The 20,130-nt window shown below is 47.4% G+C and overlaps 1 protein-coding gene across 4 annotated transcripts in view; it reads right to left on the bottom strand.

Annotated features, from left to right (window-relative positions):
- Positions 1–635: 635 nt before the first annotated feature.
- SYT6 (synaptotagmin 6) overlaps positions 636–20,130 on the bottom strand; it is a 63,557-nt gene continuing 44,062 nt past the window's right edge. The window contains exons 4-7 of one of the 4 annotated variants that reach the window (XM_031935121.1): positions 13,381–13,501; positions 8,859–9,030; positions 7,474–7,624; positions 636–2,188 (exon numbers count right to left, since the gene is read on the bottom strand). In XM_031935121.1, the coding sequence (XP_031790981.1) occupies positions 2,117–2,188; positions 7,474–7,624; positions 8,859–9,030; positions 13,381–13,501 (516 nt within the window). In that variant the 3' untranslated portion in view covers positions 636–2,116. Of the gene's footprint in view, positions 2,189–3,870; positions 3,889–7,473; positions 7,625–8,858; positions 9,031–13,380; positions 13,502–20,130 lie in introns of those variants that run through there. The other 3 variants (XM_023222767.1, XM_023222766.2, XM_031935123.1) reach the window with 3 other exon arrangements.

The raw sequence follows: 20,130 nt of genomic DNA, 5'->3' as shown, positions 1-20,130 counted from the left end.
CTCAGATGAGCAATACTATCACAATTCACACTGATCACACTCCCTTCTCCAAGAGGTTAGAATGGGTTACCCTCACCTACCTAAGGGTTTAATGATGACAGCTGGACATGTATTTTGAGTTCACTTCCAGAAGTGCTTTCTCACACTAATTTCTGGACTCCTTATGACCCAGGAAACTCAGTTGTCCCTTTGTAATTGCAAGGTCTACAGCATCTGTTCACTGATGGAAACGACTATCTTGATGGGGTCAGTCCAGAGTCAGAATCACAATGAAGTTTGTTGCCTGCTAGGAATCTTGTCATGACCTTGGGTTTTTTTCTCACTCTCAAGAGTGACAACAGATGATTACTAATGCTCTCATTTAACAGACCTTCATTTTTGGAGTTCTACTTTTCTGTTACAACCTTTACTGTTGGTAATCACAAGATATCTGGGGAGAAAAGTCATCTTTACACATGAGTCCCCAGCCTAAGGCTCAGTACAGGGTGGAGTTTAGGTTTATCTACATTTACTTTTCTAAGCAGAAAACTTCCTTTGCCACAATATCCTGTTAACTCATGCCCAACCTGGTCATTTTTAGGGCTAGAAGACACTATGCAGAGTTCTATCAGCAGAGAAATCTGACAACTTGGTTTAAAATGAGGGATACTTTATTGGTCGCTGCTCCTCTACCATGGAACGTATATAAAGAATAAGACACGGATGTGTGAACAGATTTTCTGTTCTTGATTTTCCACTGTTAAAAGAAGGGGTTCTTCAGCAGACTTGCCTCTTGCAAGTAGTACACACAGCTCTGGAAACTGGCATTGTGCTGCCACAAGTCAAAGTAGAAACTCACCTCCACGCGCTTACTGGGGTTGTACAAACTGAGATTGAGGAAATCAACCTGGTTTTAGGGGTTGGTGCGAAGAACACTATTAACAGAAATGTGCTATTACAACACAGAATAGTTCAAACCATTTTTTTTTTCCTAAATTGAGTTTGGCCTAAGGTAGAGATCTAAAGGAAACAAGAAACCCTCACAACCACTGAAACAAACAACACTGAAGTACTTAGTAATTTATAGAACTAAAGTTTAAGATGAATATTGTCCCAGAGCCAAAGGGGCTGAAATAGGCTTACGCTGACTCAGTTTCAATCAAAAAGGTACTCTTCATGGAAAGATGGACTCAAACTGCTACTTGGATTTCAAAACTCCCCATCTGGAAAAGAACATTTAATCTAGGTTTTTCTTTAATCTGTTTAGGCATTTTAAACAGAGACTTGATACTTCATGGAATTATAAAGCTATGTATAATGCAGAAATCATTCCAGAACATATGTGTCTCTCCTGCTTTACAATGAAGGTTATTTCTGAGAACAAAGATCCTGTTTTCAAACAAATATGATCATTTACTGTGGCGCATCAGAAAACATATGGCGTGTTTAGTTTCGGCGGAATCATTCCTAAAGAAAGTGACTAAGTTCCCATGAAGAATCAAGACGTTTTCAATTCATGGGGAAAACCAGCGAAGAAGGGGAGCGAGGAATCCTGCATTTCAGCTGAAGGCTCACAAGCACCTCAGAGGTCTTGTGATTTCAACATGGGACTGATGGTCCCAACGTGGTTTCTGTCCCGCCAGCAAAGAGCTTCAAAGACTAGTAATTCGCCTCACAAAGGCTCTTCCATGGATTCACCTCATTCCTGCAGGGCACTGAAAATGCAACTGCAGTCCCACTGAGCTTCCTCGTTTTCCAGGGTTGTGGAACTTGCATTTCAGAAACTCAATCTACCTCTTTCCAAAAAACTGTACATTGTATTTTCTAGAACCAACTTCTGGGCTTTCCACCCTTTGTCTTTTCCTACTCTTTTTTTTTTTCTTTTCTTTTCTTAACAGTAGACCCATAAAAAGGGAAAAACCACAAAAACATCACCTTGGGAGACAGAAAAGACTAAGACAGATCTGACCACACGACAAGTGTCTCAGCCTTGACCTACACAGGAGCAGGTAAGACTCTGGAGTGACGGACGGCTGCCACTGCTGCCGCCACTGCGACTGCACAACACTGTTTAGACGGTTGAACAAGTGCAAAGAGAACATTGCTGAGTCCCATTTGTGTTATTTGGCCGCACAACTCATGGTGTCGGAGGTGGCTTCGGAGATGGGCACGAGCTCTCACTGTCGAAGCTAGCAGCTCGGCCCTGCCACTGTAAAGAGGAGAAAAGTCTGGTTATTAATTGCTAAAGAAATTTACATTTCAACTTGCAAAACTGAACTGGCCCAATGCACTGAATTCACCTTTCCCAGCTTCTCATAAGCTTTCTTGAATTTTGCTGTCAGCCATGCAAAAATATAAGGGAAACAGCTTAGAGCTTCTGGTTTGGAATACCTGATTTTCAAAAAGACCTACTGCAGAGATAATTAAAGCTTTCTTCTCTGTGTGTGTGTGTGTGTGTGTGTGTGTGTGTTTGTGAATGAGGTGCTCTGACTGGACCATTTCTGTGCGCTTCAGCCATTTTTCACACTGAAAATCATATTATGTTAGCAGCGAAAGAGGCAGTGTATAGAATATGTCCTTACTGCCAGGAACCCATGGTCATGCATTATTAGCAATTTCTCTGGGAACTGATAGTACAGCTAAAAATCTGATACTGCTTTAGCTTTGAGCTGTCTCTTTTGGTCTTTATTCTTCCTATGGGCATTTGCACCTGACTTGTGGAGAGGTAGAGGCATGAGCAGACCCTTCTGGGCTTCTGTAACCCCTTTCTCCTCCCCAGCTCTCCTAGCTCAAAGACTGCCTTCTATCAGCCAGACTCTAACCCTTCTGTGAAAGGGGTGATGTAATGAGGCGTAATGGAGTGAAGGAGAGGGCTGAGGCTGGCTGGACTTGAGCCATTCGATCCTTCTTTAACCAGTCATTGTTGCAGCAGTCATAACCGCAGCAATGTTTACTGAGCAAGGATCTGACCCCATGAATATTCTGGACCTGCCTGAGGGCTGTATATTAATAACTTCAAAGTGAGTCAGTGTCCACTGCTCACCCATCCTTGGAGTGGGTTGCAGAGACCCAGTACTCTCTTGGGTGTCTGCAGGAGAGAGCTCCAGAGATAAGAGGTTGGTAGGTGGTCAAGACGGCCTTCCTGACCTGGAAGTGCAGCCCCACCTTCTGCTTCTCATGAGTGTTGAGGGTCTCCACTGTAGAGTAACGGGGCTGAGCAGAAGCTGCAACTATGCGTCTGTGCACACATGGAGGTTTGGGGTCAGGGGAGGATGTGGTTCTCCCTCGTTACAGTCTTTTCTAGAAGGGCCGAGCCACCTGAGGAATAGATCACTTTCTATCCAGCATCACCTATGGAGTAGATGGGAAACCCACGAAGTTGAGGAAGGACCCAGACCTACTAAACTACTTTAATGCTTTCAGTTGTAAGGAAAGCTTCTGTTACCATTCTCTGGCCTCGGTTCTTCATGGGCTTCTTAGGACTCCCTGTGCAGGCCAACTGAAGATCTTTGTGACTAACCAAGGGCCAGACAATCAGGTACCGATGACTACCATTATGTGACCTAGACCTAAGCAATCTTAGCATGTCAGCGCTGGAGGCAGCCTTGGAAGCTGATCCAGTCTAACCTTCTTCTTGCAAATAAGAAAACGAAGACAGAGAAGTCAAGACACAGCTGGCTAGGGGCAAAGCCAGGACCCGAAACCAGGTCTCCTAACACCCAACTACGTGTTGTTTCCACTCCATCCTGCTGCTATCTCAGCATTTGGCCGCACTAGGGGAAGAAGGAGACAAAAGGTAATAAGCAACCTAACGTCTTTGGGTCCACACCAGGTACTTACTCCTAACTCCAGGTGGCAGTCTCTCTGCTTGCAGCATCCACTTGAATGAAATCACAACCGAGGGTTTCCCTGGTGAAATATTTTAGATAAATAAATGCCTGGTTGTTGAGCCCACTGTGGCTTCTGACTCAAGTGTTTCTTAACCAGAAGGTGACAACAGATGATTACTAATGCTCTCATTTAACAGACCTTCATTTTAGGAGTTCTACTTTTCTGTTACAACCTTTACTGTTGGTGAAAGGTACATTAAAATCACTGGCTTCTTCCCTGGGTAAGCATGCCACTTACACAACCTGACTGATAGGCCAGGTCAGAGGAGAAAACATAAAAGGGCTTCATAGAGTGTCTTTCTTCCTTTATGTAGCAGCCCAAAGAGTGGTCGCAGGGAGCATAACTGTTTATCCAGAACAAACGAAGAAGGAACACTGGCTCCCCTGCTAGTCCGAGTTTTCCTACGAAGATAAACAAAGGGAGGAGATGGGGTTCGTGGACAACGGGAAGGCAAATGATTCCAGGAGGCTTACAGTGGCTCTGAAATAGCAGCATACCTGTCCCCAGCACACAGGAGATTATTGTTTCAGAATGCCTGTGTTCTAGTAAGGTCTTTTTTTGCTCTGAAATGGGTCACGTTCCAATGGAGATTTAACATCTCTGGCAGATGATCTGAACCTGGCCCTCCATAATAAAATGCCTTGGTGAAGAATGCTGGTCAGCCCTGTGTGTGGTAACAATGATGACACGTGGCTCTGGGCTGAAAGGGAAGGGGGCAGGTGCCGCAGCTGGGAAAGGCCACTTGTGATGGCTCAGTGAATTTTTATTCATGAAAGAATCCCAGCAGGGAAAGACACCTTTTCAGTTAATTTGTTCCCCTCAGCCTTGTTTTGAGCCCCAAACAAGTGAGCAAGTATGATGCCCTCTGTTCTCATTAATAAAAAAGAAATGATCACAGCACTTGAAAATCCCTTAAGAAAGGTGCAAGATAAACACAGAGCGCTTTGCAGATATGATGCCATTTATCTTCCCGGGAGCTGGAGGAGATTTCTTTATGATTATACAAATGGGAGATACAAGTTTCAGGAGCAAAGCTCTTGCTCAACATCCAGAACAGGAATGAAAAGAAGGCACGATGTGAGCTCTGAGGATGAGCGGGAGGATTGCCTCCAAGCACAATGCATCGCACCAGCGGACACAAGGTGCTTACTTAATGTCAACCCTGTGGGGGTTTGCATGCATTTTAATAAAGATGTTTAAAATGTGGGCGCTAAATATGTCTGCAACAATTTTAAATAAATGTGAACTATTGAAATTTCAGGTTGCCGAGACGAGTGTCATTTTCAGCTTCTTGATACAGAGAATGATCAGCTGAGCAGAAAATGGTGGGATCATGCATGGGGGAGGGGCATTCCTGGGAGCGTGGCCTGCGAGGTCAAGCAAAAAGTAAACCCAAAGCATATCAATTTATTCTCTTTTTGTTTTCCATATACTGTTACTTTCCCTTTACTGTCTCATCAAATATTCATTTTCAAGGGCTTGATTCTACTTTATCTTTCTTTTGTAGTCTGAACCAGTGAGTCGGAGTTCTCAAAGAAATAGGGACTTGGAATCAATTATTTGGCTTAATTAGGTTGTATTCATCATGAAGGAGAGTGATTCTGGAGGCAAGTCCTAGCTCCTCCGTGGTACTCAACACCCCACCCCCAGCTGTAGCCGCTGCTCTGTCATTTTCCATTTTCCACAGGCAGGCTCAGCCTGGTAACAGGGATGGGTTATTGCAGACTCAAGATTAGAAAGGCAGTCACAGTACAAGATGGCAGCTTATGGGCCCAGCCATAGTTTAGGGTCAGAGTTTCCTAGAAAAACAAAGATGGGAAGGGCTTATCCCCTCATTTTACCCAGGAACCCCAAGACCCCAAGGCCCTACAGCCGAGCAGAGACCTCTTAGCTCTCATTCCATGCCCTCCTGCTAAGCCACCCTAAACAGTTTAGTATACTTGTTCTATTCTTAAATATCTCCAAAGGATGATAAGCGGGGGAGGAGGAGTGGTGTGGTGGATGGGGCTGTCATGACCTCCGCCTGGGTTGAACCAGCACAGCCTTCAGTGAGGTGCTGGATGCTGTCTGCAGGTTGTCGAGCATTCTGCCCAGCAACGCCTCCTGTATTGTGGGTTCCTCACCCACACTCTGCAGAAAGGGCTTTCTGGAAAAGAGGGGCAGGGGCTCCCCTGAGGGAGCTGAGAGCCGAGGGACTGGCCTCACTCATTAAAGGTCCACAGCTATAGAAAAATCAAGTCGCCTACAAGATAGAAATATGAGGTCTCAACTGCCAGACACTGCTTCTTAATACCCCTTGATGCCACCTCAAAGGTCACAGGGCAGGAGCTGCACAGAGCACACGCCACCTGTCTGGGGAGGTGAATCAATTAGCCTGCCCCCTCAACAACCGAGGTCCCTATCACCCGTGTTTCCACGGGTCCAATCCCCTTGGCTCTCAGGCTCTCCTGAGACATCTCACCCTGCCAGAAACAGCTAGAAATGGGCTTGTCCTCCATGAGAGGGCAGGGAGCCGGTGGGTTCTCTGGGTTTGCCGACCTGACTTCTCTGCATCATAGAGTGTGGGGAGGGGATGACTCTGTTTTGAAGGTGACTCCGATTTTAAGCTGAGGGGCCATGCAGTGAAAAGGATAAAGCTTTATTTTGTATTAGTAGAATTTCCAATTTATACAGCTCTCTAGACTTGTTAGGTTTGAAGCCTGTTAAGATGACAGAATATTCACCCAGCTGTCTAGGATACAGACCAAGGCATGAGATATTGTGAATGAGGTTTAAGCCTTGTTTGGTCACCCACACTTCCAGTCTATTTGAGAAAAAGCAGGCCTGGGGACCACCAGGGTGATAGAATACAGGATCCTAAGTCAGTGGGATTCAGTGGAGGGTGGAGAAGTTTGCAGATATCACTCAAAGGGATATTTTCTTTGCAATTGAGGGAGAAGTGACAGGGTCAAGATTATACAGTAAGTCAGGAGGGACCAAGATTAGAGCCCAAGTCTCGGGACTCCCAGCCCAGTGCTCTCTCCATTACGTCTCTGTTAGAACCCAACGCAACCCAGCTCCACAGCTTTAGCCAGAAAGCCTGACACCTTGAGGTCATGCTCCCTTCCCCAACAAGGGCTAGAACCAACATTCATAAGAGGAGGAATCTGCTCTTTGGCATCTCCATCCAAGCAGTGAAAACTGCCAAGTGACTGTCTCGCTTGAGCCTCAGGGAACTTACTGTTCTGACAGGGGTAGAATGTCTTGCCAAGTTGTGATCTCACCCGCTTGGGGCTTTCTCCTAAAGGACCAACTTGGCCAAGGGCTTTGTGAAAGCATTTCAGGCCTGGCACAGTGGTTTGCTGGCACGTCTTCTTCAAAGTTCTTGCTTTCCATTAAGAACTCAGTGTTGCTTTCAAAATGCCCAACACCAGAGGCTTTGTGTCAGTGGCCTCCACCTTTTTCCTCTGTTTCCTTTCAGCCTATTACACACCCTGTAAGAAGCATGTGGCCCCCATGCCCACCTTTCCACAAAAGGCTGAAGGTGTCACTGCAGCCGACTGCCATTCTCCAGCCCACACTGCCATGCAGCAAACATGCCAAGGGCCAGGCGACCTCACCCACCTCTTTGAAGGATTTCTTTACCTCCACCAAGGAGTGCCAGTGTGCGATGGGCTTCCGGGGGTATGCCAGCATCTCATTCCAGTGGTCCCTACCCAGGCCTTCGGCATTGATCCCTACACGACAGACTCCTATGATCTCATTGTGGCCCACTCTGAGGGAGAAACAAAAGTCCCAGCATTGGCTACCAGACATGCCCTCAGAAAAGGAGGTCCTGTGCGGGTGGGCGGGGGGGCGGGCATGGTAGGACTCTGCCCGATGGGTCTAACGTAGAACTCTGAGCTCTGGAAACAGATGCTTGGCAGGGCTTCTCGGTGTCAGTGGCAGTGAAGCCTTTGCCTAGTCCCCTTCAGTGGACACTGGACACAGGCAGATAAGCAAAGGTTATAAACTTGTTTGGAATCTCAAGAAATGGTGGGCAGATAGCCTGAGTTTGGGAGGTGAGAGAGTCTAAGTCTCTTCACTTATTCGACCCCGCCAACACATTACAACCTCACTGAGACATCAGTATTTGCAAATAAATCGACAGTCTCTGAGCACCATTTCTCTAAAACCCCCCATGGCTGGAATGTGATTTATCCACTCGGTAAGAACATCAATTATCCCTTAAGTATGTTCGTCAATACTATGCCTGAGAACTTGGGCTAAAAGTCCTGTATTGAGGCTTTATTGCATGGTTTCTTTCTCCTTTAGCTAAAGTGACAACTGGAGAGAAGGAGTTATAGGGGCTGGAGTAGTTGAGAAATGTTTTTGAGCCAGCCTAGATGGAAAAGCAGGGGGTGTGGAAGGGAAGAAAAATATCTGAGAGAGGGGAGATCCGACTGGATGGACATGCTGGTTCCAGATTAGGGAAGGCCGCGAGAGTCCAAGGGAAAAGCCTGGATCACAGGAGCCACTGATGGTTCTTGAGAAGGGCGGGTCCAGGAAGAAAGCTGTCATTTAGGAAGATGTGTCCCTAGTATGTTGACTGAATTGGGGCAGGAATCGATGGAGGCAGGGGTCAGCTAGGAGGCTGCACAGCCATCCCAGGGTGACAGTAGTAGCAACAGCAGAAATAGAGAGGATAGAGGGGCATTTCAAAGGCCAGATAACAGGACTCGGTGCCAGATGGAAGAATGGGAATAGCAAGGGGTGAATTCAGGGAAACTGATGGATAGAGCTGCCCTTGATGGAAATAGGCCAGTTGGGAAAAGAACTTTGAACCTCTGCTAAGGGAGAATCCATGCTCTTCCTCAAACTCCTGTACCTTCTTGGGTACAGATAGAGTTGAGGCCTGAACCCCGAAGCTTGAGCCCTGAATCACAAGGTCTCTAAGGTCAAGGAGCCCTGTGCTGGTGCTGGAGTGGGAGTGAGGGGTGGAATCACATCCTTCTGGGACGCCCACCTACCGATCATAGTCCATGACTGAGATGAGCAGGCTGACTTGATCCATGTTTTCCGGGGGAATGTCAAAGATGATGGCCTCATTGTAGACAGGATTGAGAGTGTTTTTCTTTATGGTTGTTTTCTTCTTCTTCAGCCTCCGCCCATCACAAAGCAGGGACACTTTGACATAGGGATCTGTGCCAATGGGGACAGAGGAAAGGGAATGGAGTGTGTTAACAGATGTCTGCAAACATCATTTGCAGCAAAGGGACTGAAGCCCTAGACCTACTGCTGCTCATCAGATGGTATCAGTGGGTTGTTAAAATAATTAAACCACCTTGTATTTATGTAGCACACCTGTCTCTGAGGACGCTCTGTGCTTAATAAATGCAGAGTCTTTAGCTACCTCAGTATTCTTGGGAGAGCGCCTAAAGGACTTTTACTAATGGGGAAGCTGGCCCCAAATCAGACATGGCACCTGCCGACGGGTATGCAGTTCACAGCCCTAAATCTCAGCTCGTCAATCACTGGCTGACTCAAAAGGGTGATGAGGCTGAACAATGACACTATTTCTTTCACCTATGAGGAGTGCTTTTCCTTGAGTGGCTTTTTTGTTTTTTCAGAATTATAAACCAAAGGATAAAGGTTTTGGGGCGGGGTAAAAATAGGACTCAACAATGGCCAAGGAGACACAATGTGTCAGAGTGAAATGAACAGCAACAATCACGATGCTGTTCATGTCCTCCCCACCTGAGAACATAATTTTGGGTCCCATTGTCTCAATAATCTCATTTCCATTTGGCATCTAGAAGGCGGGAAGTGGCCCTGCTCTCTGCTTCCCTGGAAGCCGTTTCCTGCCCACTTCTGGGCAGTGGAGGAGGAGGGAGCTGTGGCCCGGGGAGACTCAGGGCAGCTGGTTGACATTTCCTTTCTCAGTGGGATCTTGGATTCTCTCCATCCTGCAAAGAGATGCTTTTATTGAACTTCCATGTGCCTCCCATCTTTTTGTTTTCTTTAGTTTTCTGAATGGGTGTTTCATGGCCATCTTTCTACCTTGAAATTTTCTACTCACCCAAGTGAAGTGATACGTAGTGTATCTCATAGCGCAGGTGTCTCGGTCACCATCATAATTGTTATTTATGCTGCACAGCTCAAGAAATGGGAGGGCGGCTCACAGGTAATAATAGCTTTCGAGACACTGATGTGCTGAGACACCTTGTTGCTCAGAAGCCAGGGCTCCTGTGAATCTGTCAGGAGGTGCCAGCCAAGCAGATGCTTCCCAGCTCTGTGATTCATAGGCATGTGGTTCTATCTCCTGGACACTGGGCACCCACTAGGGCCCTGTACTCCCTGGCATCATTCAGATGGCAGATGAGGCACACATCCATGGTGGAAACGAGGAAGAACTGTGACACCTGATCAGAAACCCCAAGCCTGAAAGGCATTTCTGTAGACACCTAAATGAGCTGCCAACTAATCCATGTGGCAGCAATAGCTATGCCTTAACTGTGAGGACATGAGGTTGGGTTGATGGGGAGACCATGAGGTGTTTAATCAACCTGCTTCTTTAACTATACATTTGAAAGGATCCTCTCTCGGGGATTTTCAGTATAAAGGAAGTGAGAGTTTTGAGAACTGGCACGAGGCTCTGCTTTCCACAGATTCCATTCTCTGTGGATATGCCCCAGGACATTATTCAGGTTCAGGTAGACAGATGGGCAGAGCTAGCCCCAAGACCTGTCTTTAACACAGCAGCTTGCAAGACCCATAAGGATGTATCTTGCCTTGCAAAGTGGCTCCAGACTTGAGGTTGCTCAGGTGCTGCCTCATTCCCCTGCTCTACCTATTTCCATACATTCCCACATCAGAGCAGATTTCCATATCGTGAGGCTTGGAAAAATAGAGGCAGAGCCACTTGTCCCATGGGCCACTGAGCAAATGCCTTAGCAAACTTCCCCAACTCTGTTCACCCCTACAAGGCATATCCATTTTTTTTAAGAGACAGGGTCTTGCTGTTTTGCCCAGACTGGTCTTGAACTCCTGGGCTCAAGTGATTCTTCCACCTAAGCCTCCTGAGTAGCTGGGATTACAAGCATGAGCCACTGTGCCTGGCTGATAGGAAATTTATAAAATTCAGCGTACATATTTCCCTTGCAGGAACCCACACTTTCACCAGCATCCATGAAGCCAAGCAGACAGATGACCATTCCCTAGGCTTTTCTGGGGCAAAAATCCATGGTTTCTAGTGAAATGGTGGCCCCAGATGATCTTGGAGGTCCTTTCCTCTCTAACAGTCTATGATGCTCTATGCAGCTGAGGGAGGGGACACAAAGACCAGCAATGTATTTCAGCCTCATTGTCATGGGAGCCATCAAAATTCAGCATTTAGAATGCACTCACCACCCTTTTGTAGCATACTGGTCCTTATTATTATTTTGTGCTATTTTTAGTGTCATGGTTCTAGCAGATAGGCTTTGAGAATTGATTCAGGGCTAGTTTAGATCATGGAGAACAGGAAGATCCTGGGTTTTAGACGTCAATGCCACACAATTCAAGAATAGGCAATTAATAAACTCCATTCACTCCCCAGCTTAGTTCAACATCAAATAAGTCTGGGCTGAGGGCAACCTCAAACTCATCCTCAAGAACAGGAGATCTAGTTCGAGAGGCTCCTAGCCAGTACACCTCCACTACTTCACCCTTGGACCAGGTTCCTAATGCTGTAAATTCAACCATCCATTCTTTCAATATCTATTTATTGAATGCTTACTGTGTTTTATCCACTGTTCCAGATACTTGCTTACATCAATGAACAAAATAGACAGAAACCTGTAATGAAAAGAGGACCCCTGGATCTTCAGAATCAAGCCAAGGTTTAATAACAGGTTCCAAACCCAGGTTGAAAAGAGGGGCAATTGTGAAAGGGAGGTTAGAAATTAGCATGAAAAAAATCTCACACCCCAAACTCTCTGATTCAGAGCAGCTTTTGTGATGACCTCAGCAGCTTCACCATAGGCTTTCTCTCCAGCACATCAATTCAATTACGCCAGAGAAAAGAGAGTGTGGGGACTTAGGCAGCAAAATCCTATTTCCCTCAGCAGCCTTGAGAGTCTTCAGTGAATTTTCTTCCCTGTTATGCACTTATTTTGGTATTAAAATGAAATCTACATTGGCTGTACTTTAGGGGAAGCTGACTTGCTGCTGCCTAAGCTTTTCCCAGGCCAGAAGAGGTCCGTTAATCTCTTCACCATGTCCTGATGTGTGTGGGAAGCTCTGAGGGACTCAGAGCTGCAACAAACACATGTTACTCTAGGGTTTCCTGACCACCTTGTCCTGAAACTTCAGTTTTCAAGGCCTGATACCTCCTCTTCTTCCAGCTGCACCAGGTTACATCTGAGCCCAGGTGTTTTGGGCTCAGCCATCACCTCTTTCCAGCAACTGATTATACCCAAGACTCAAGCTACTCCTCTGTTATTTCCAAACTCAAATACCTTCTTCCACAACTTAGGGGTTTTCCAGCAAATAAATAAAGAATACAAAGCAAATATGAGGAAAACTCTTTAATATATTCCCAGCTAAGTTCAGAAGCACCTCCTGAGTGGTTTTACGTTGGTAATCTGAATCATCGAGAGTCTCTTGAGCAGGAGGGCAGGGGATCTAGGGAAACAAACTGAGCTTTTTTCCACATTTGCAATTCTGAGTGCAGCCCAGACTGAGAGGCTTCACCCCATTTCACTCCTCAGAGCAGTCTGAGCTGATGAGGGAAGGAGGCTCCCAAGACTCAAGTTACTCCTCTGTTGTTTCCAAACTCAAATACCTCCTTCCACAACTTGCAGAATTGTAGGGGAAGACTCAAAACCTCTGACACTACATCCATCCTGCAGGTTGCTGTGCAGCCGCCCCCAAACAAGCATTTCCTCTGTCACTAGAATAGGACTATATTTCTATGTTCCTGCTGTACCTAGCAGCTTTCTTGGTGCTGAGGCTGAGGCCAGGAGGCCTGCAGCAAAGCCTCAAATACCAATGCATTTTGCTTTTCAGTGGATTTGTTTCTTTGGCTCAGTGCACAGAATTGCTGCCATGAGCCTGCACAGACTGGCAAACATTTACACACTCAAACTTGACATAACCCTTCCGGAAGTCCTGGGGCCTCATATAAATAAGAAAACTTATCCTTAATTTTTTAGTCCTGTATATTTACTTCTTATTATCTCCCTCTTCTAAGAGAAAGAATGACAGCAATAGATGATATGCTTATATGTGCTTATATGTGCAAGGCACCATTCTGAACATTTACATGAATTAACTCCTTTCTCCTGAAAGCAACCCATATAAGATATTATTATTCCCACTTTTCAGACTAGAAAACCAAAGCATTTACACAGCAAAGAAGTGGCAGAACTGGAGTTCAAATCCAAGCAGTTTGCGTCCAGAGCTGGTGCTTCTATTCTAAGAATGCTGACAATTCTTTCCCCTTCTCCCTGAACACCCTTCCAAATCCTAATGCCTGGGCTGCTGGCAGGCCACTCGGGTTAAGAGAAGTACCTGAATAGCCTGTGATGTCCATCGCCTTGAGGTTCCGACACTTAATCACGGTGAGGGTGAGCCTGCCTGCTGTGGGCAGGTAGCAAAGGGAGAACATGATCTCTCCCAAGTCCACGCTTTCCTGCAAAGAAGCAGACAAGAGGGCAGATGAGGGGCTTGCAGACCACGGGCCTCATGTCCAGTGCAGCATCTGTTGGGGTTCTCTGGGGTCAGGAGGAGGCTCTTGGAGACACAGTGCTCTGTTTTTAAGACTAAGGAACTGGCCCCCTTGTTGCGAATAACCGGGTATAAAAGGCAATGGAAACAATATTGCCTCTTCAGTACAATTTGCCCCTTCCAACATTCCCTCTCAATGTCAACCACATTCTGACCCTGGTCCTTGCCTTTCTGCCTTTGGCCTGACTTGCTCTCCATGTGCCCCTTGGCTTCAGCCTCCAACCACCAGCCCCTTTATGGCCTCTTCCTGTTCTCCTCCAGCTCACCCTTCTCAGTCACTGACCCCCTTGACTTCCTGCCCATCCAGGCATGTGGTCATGACAGTGTCCTGGACAAGACACATGCTCTAGCCTTCAGGTGTCCCGTCTCCCAGCAGGTCCATGATTCTTTTCTGCTTCTGCCCCTCGGTGCAGTAATTCTTTGTCAATCACAGCCAACCAAGGAGACAAACACCTGGTACCCCATCTGATGGCAAGTGTTTGATGCTAGGCCTGAGGTCCACTTTCTGCTTTCTCCTTAAATGTGGTCATCCTTTAAAAATAAACCCAGCACAGAGCACACGCTCTGCTGCCTCTCCTGCCCCCAGAATCATCATGGCCAGGGATTCCTGGGAGTTTCTGAGAGAATAGGAAAACCTCAAAGACAGTAAGCACACCCATGTGTGGCATTAAACAGTGCCTTGCCAGGTTGCTTCCTCCATTTGATGAAGGAGGGTGCTGTCATGGTGAAGCCTCCTCCCGCAGGTTTGAGGAGGAGCTCCAAGATATGGAGATGTTTTCTCTCATAGGCCTCCCAGAGTCAGGTTTGAGGAGGAAGAGGTCAGGGTTTGGGGTGATTTCAGATGAGGCCATCCATCCATCCACCCATCCACCCATCCATCCATCCATCCATCCATCCATCCATCCATCCATCCATCCAGTAATTTAGTCAGTCAACAAATATTTATTGATCACTTGCTATGTGCTAAGTGTTGATCTGAGTGCTAAGGATAGAGGAGAGAACAAAACAGACAAAAATCCCTACCTTCCTGGAACTTAAAAAATACATTTCAACTTAAAAAAATAATTTCAACTTTTATTTTAGATTCAGATTCAGAGGGTACATGTACAGGTTTGTAACATGGGTATACTGCGTGATGCTGAGGTTTGGGGTACAGATGATCCTGCCACCCAGGTAGTGAGCATAGCACTCAACAGTTAGTTTTTCAAACCTTGCCCCCCCCCCCCCCCCCCAACTCTAGTAGTCCCCAGTGTCTATTGTTGTCATCTTTACGAGTGGAGCTTACATTTTATTAGGGCAAAGGACGATAAAAGAGGTAAGTACATAAGTTAGTCCAAAGTATCAAGGAGAACAAAAGGCAGAGAAGAGGAATATAAATGACCAGCAGGAGGCTATAGTTGTTGAATTTTTAGCCAGAGAAGGCCTCTCTAAGGAGGTAATGACTTCTGGGAAAGAGAAGAATTGAGGGTGACACCAGAGTTTTTGTCCATTCTCCTTGCAAAGAGCCACCCTTTCCTGGAGACTCCGACAGCCCTGGTCCCCCCTGAAGAATAAGCCAAGGCCCTGTCTCCCCGTATCTCCAGAGCCTGCACTCAGCACACTCTCCTCTAGGCGGCCCTGACACCCCACCACTTTCCTAGCCCCAGATTTGTCTTGTCCACATCCCCGAAATAAAGTCACCCCCCAAACCAAATTCTAGGAACAGCAGAAGGTGAATACCCCCAGCTTCCCAGGAAGGGCCTGGCTGGGGCCAGGGCTGGGCACACTGTGGAGACAGCCACCCCTCCTGCACACAGAACCCCATGGCCTCCACAGAGCCAGCCATCCCACACCAGCCCCTGTGGAGCGCCTCCATGAAGATCACTTCCAGCTGTGAGGCTGTCAGCAACTCCGTGAGGCAGGCTTGTTGGCATTTTCCCCTCCATTTCACAGACGAAGAACTTGCTCAGGTTTATAAGCCTTGCCAGCTGCCTGGACTCGTGACTCTCGGGAGAGTGGTCCTTGCACTCCACTTTTGAGCAATGCCCTTCCAGCTCACCTAGGAAGCTGCTCAAGGGAACCATCACCCTTCTGCACCTTGGCGTACACTCCATCCACTTGTTCATTTGTGTTTCCATTCGTATTTACAGAGTGCCTGCCAGAGGCACCATGCTTTGTGGAGAGTATGCAGTCCCCACTCTCAAAATGCAGATGGTCTAGTGGGGCATAACCAGTTAAAAGAAGGTGCTGGAGTCCCCATCTCGCTCAGGTGCATCTCCTGGCTCCCTAGACCCCTAGTCAAAAGAGACACACACAGCAAGTGCCCTGTGCCCTGGCATGGGTCCTGCGGCAGCAGGCAGATCAGCATCACATCTGGCTAAACATTCCATGTCTCACAGAGGCACTGAGGTATAAAGAGAAGCCCCTTTATTTCCCTTAATAACCTCTCAAGCCCCAAGTTACTGAAACCCTTTAGATTCAGTGAGCACAGTACTAGGAACCAACTCATTGCACAAGGACTGTGTGCCAGGCCTCTGCTAAGTACTTGGCTAGACTATCTTGGTGAGTCTTACCTCAGCCCTGTGAAGTAGGTGCTCTCTCTCTCATCATCCCTATTGCACACAGGAGAAAATTCATGTTTGGTGAAGTTAAATAACTGGCCCACAGCTGAGTGACTAATGAGTGCTTTGGTGCGAGATTTTCATATATCAGTGCCACTGCTCAAACACCTTCAGTGGCTCCCTTTGTTTGGCTTCTGGGATCAAGGCTCATCTTCTTAGCTTGCACTTGGGGCTTTCAGCAACTGGGCCCTGTCTTACCTCCTCACCTGCTGCTCTCTCCCTTCTCTATGCCAACCCTCCGCTCCACATGACTGGTATATCTTTGGTCCTTTTTGCCAAAATGACTCCCCTTCTCCTCTTTGCTTGGATACTCTTACACCTACATCATGCCCCCACACCACACCCCCATGGACCCTCGCCCAGGGTCCAGGCCACAGTGAGCATCTCTCCTCATCACCCCTGCAGGGCTTCCTGTCCTCGAACAGCTCACAGGAGTCACCAAGTCCCCTTTTCCCTGTAGCTGTGTCCCCCAGCATCTAGTGACAAGGACCCCTTTTGTGACAGGGTCCTTGCCTTGCACCTGCTTGTGCTTCAGCGTGCCCAGAAGGACACAAAAGCAGCTACAGAAATGCCCGCAGAAAGGGGCGCTTACATGTTAGTAAAAGAACTCTGGAAGGAGTGGTTCTTCGTGCAGTGTTATGATCGAGTCAGGGCCCTGGGAAGAACTCTGGAAGCTCCTGTGGCCCCTCTGAGAGGGAGCGAACAAAAGGCTGCTGTCCCCATTTCCCCACCACCATGTCCTGCAGATGCGGAGTTGCCTGCGCTTTCACAGGCTATCTCTTTTGGGGGAGTCTGAGTTTATTCCTTATGGACTTGGGAGGCTTGCCTGGGGGTATGAGAGGTCCCTCAGGGTAAACAGCATCGCCCCAGGCTCTGTGAACTGCTGTCAAGGATGGTTCCCTCCAGGGGAGCAGTGAACCGCAGACCACCTGGTTTTTGCAGGACCCCTGCTCTTTCTCACAGGACTGTGGCAGCTGGCGACATGCAGGTGCTGGGTCTGCAGTGTGGTGTGGCCCCTGCACCCAAAAGTGAACTGCACCCTCCATCCATGGGCACAGCCAGGTAAAAGGACTGGCCCAAGATCCCACTATGACCTGGAGGCAGGGAGGAAACCAGGGCCAGAAGACAAAAGCCTGCTTCTGGAGGCTTCCTCGGGGAGTGGCTGGCCCTCACTGTGCCTGGTGGCAAGTTAGCAGCTCTTGGTTCATTGTTCTCCTGCACACACAAGCAGCAGAGGACTAGATTATTTAATAAGGGAAAATAAACAGGTTAATTTTGAGTAAATAAGTGATGAGAACTAAGCAAACAGAGAGGGTCAGCAACTCCTGGTAGTCACTCTCTCTCTCTGGAAAGCCAGGCCCCAGCTCAGCCCTCACCAGGTCCTCTCTCTGAACTACCCTCTCTCAGGAGGTTTCAGTCAGATCCCACATGGCTTACCAGCCTTTTATCCTCATTAGAGGTGTCTGAGACTTTGGACTTCAATAAAACCATGGGTGACCAGGGGCTTCAGAACAGCTAGCACATTATTGCTTTCATCTTCACCTGCTGTCAGGAGAGGCTGCCTTAGGGCCCCTGACTGGTAATGAGCTCTCTGGTGCAGGAGAGGTCACTGCTATCCAGAAAGCAGCAGAAACCAGCATAGCCCTCTAGACTGCTAACCTAGAAGCTGATAGGGTAGATCAGCTCAACAGCAGCTGGCTGAAAGTCTTGGCTAGTGCTTGCAGGAGGTGGACCTGCTGAAGGGAGGGAGCCAGGATGTTGGCTTCTGGAGAAATCTGTCCTTCAGTGCAACCTGTACACCTGATGTCGCTGCCCATAACAGTAGCATTCTCCTTGGCTGCAGTGCCCAGGGTGTCTGGACAGTAAGATTCTTAAAGGCTCACCTATCTATAGCCCAACACTGCACTCCCTGGTTTCCCAGAGGCCCCTCTGCAACAACTGATTAAAGCACTTCTCTCTCTTTGATGCAGTCACATAGTCCTGGGCATAGAAAAAGATATCCTATTTGTGGGCTGCCCATGAAAGGGCAGTGAACCATGAATCAGGAGACCTGGACTTTAGACCTTCTGCCCCCAGTTAACTGTGAGACCTTGAACAAATCATTTCCCATCTCTGGTCCTCGGGCTATAAAATGTAGGGGTTGTTCTAGATGAGATGCTCTATCCTCAAGGTCCCTGCCAGCCATGAGAACCCAAGATTCCAACTGGAAAATCTATCAGCCGGCACCAACTGAGATGACCCAAGGATGCTTAAGTGGTGTCTATTGCCTGCCTCAAGGAATCTAGCAATTTCACTTTGAAATCCAAATGCTCCCATTTTTAAAGTCCCCATTGCCCCCCAAATGTTTTGTTCTTCTCCAAGGCCAGCCATGTTTCCTCCTGAATAAGCAGCCAGTGGCGTCAGTGCCTCTGAGTCCATCTTGGGAATGCAGGCTAAGCAAAGCAAGAACAATGCTCCCCCATTTCTTACGGAACACTTCTAGTCTCTTAGTCATTAAGTGGCTTGTCTGAATCTCTCATCATCAGCAGAGAAGCATCCGCTACACTTTCAGGAAAGCCATAGGAGACCTAAAAAGATCTCAGAAGCACGGGGCAGGAAGTGCTGTTAAGTTCCCCAGGGGTTGTGGGAGGGTAGGGGGGCTGAAAGAGAGATGGGGTGGAAGCCAACTGGACTCCAATGGCTAAAGAAACATTCACTGAGCAACCCCACATTATGGACCTGGGGCTCTGTACTGGGGGTACAGAGATGAGTCAGATGTGGAAGCCAGATACGTGGAGCTGAGCCAGCCCCCGTGATATCTCCTCCCATAGCAACACAGGCCTCCTCTTTGAAGCACACACTACAACTATAGCTTTTATGTTGATCTGGGGATTACATGATGAATGCCTGTGTTTCTCACCAGATTGTATGCTCTTTGAAGGCACGAATGGGGTCTGGTTTTATTCATCCTTATCCCTCTCATGTGTAGCCCAGTGCCTGATGTGTAGTAAGGGCTCAGCAAATACTGGTTAATGAACAAATGGTTGAGAATGTGGATTTGGGGTCAGTCAGATCCAGCTTCCAGCTCCAAGACTATGAGAGGCTACGTACTCCTAAGAGAGTAGCATGGCTTACTTAACCTTTCTTTTTTTTTTTTTTTTTTTTCATGTGTGACTTTTATTTTTTTTATTTTTATTTTTATTTTTATTATACTTTAAGTTCTAGGGTACATGTGCATAACGTGCAGGTTACATATGTATACATGTGCCATGTTGGTGTGCTGCACCCATCAACTCGTCAGCACCCATCAATTCATCATTTATATCAGGTATAACTCCCCAATGCAATCCCTCCCCCCTCCCCAACTTAACCTTTCATAATCGTGGCTTCCTAACCTGTGCAGTGGGATGAATATAGGACCCACCTCTTAGGATTGCCACCGAGATTAAATGAGGTAATTTGTGCAAAGTGCTTACTTAGCACAGTGGCTGGCACAGTGTAGGTGCTTAATAAGTATTGGCTACTATTATAATTATTACTACTATTATAAAGAGCTCACGGTCTTGGAACAGGGGCAGGGGAGAGAAAGGCATATCAGTGGGTAGTACTGTTTGGTTTGATCGGTGCAGTAATAGAGGTGGGGACAAGACGGGGGCATGCAGACCAAGGAACCAGGAACTCAGTCCCAGATTTCAAGCTAGGCTTCCCAAAGAGGGTGATATTTGGTAGGATCTAGAAAGGTGAGTAAAAGTAGATTTCTGTCAGAAAAAAGCAAGCAAGGGCTTTTGCTTTTTTTCTCTGGAGAGGGATCAACAGTGCCTAAAGACATGGAAAGGGCAGGGAGTGTTCAGGGTGCATGAGAGGTTCCCTGTGGCTGAGAGCATGGTGATGACAGGGGCGGAGAGCTCCCAGATGAGGCTAGAAACAGGGCCCCAGGCAAGGGCCAGCCTTGCTT

The sequence above is a fragment of the Piliocolobus tephrosceles genome, chromosome 1 (assembly GCF_002776525.5).
Source record: "Piliocolobus tephrosceles isolate RC106 chromosome 1, ASM277652v3, whole genome shotgun sequence".
Classification (NCBI taxonomy): Eukaryota; Metazoa; Chordata; class Mammalia; order Primates; family Cercopithecidae; genus Piliocolobus; species Piliocolobus tephrosceles.
Note: the sequence above shows the minus strand (reverse complement) of the source record. Positions and strands in the feature narration are given on the sequence as shown.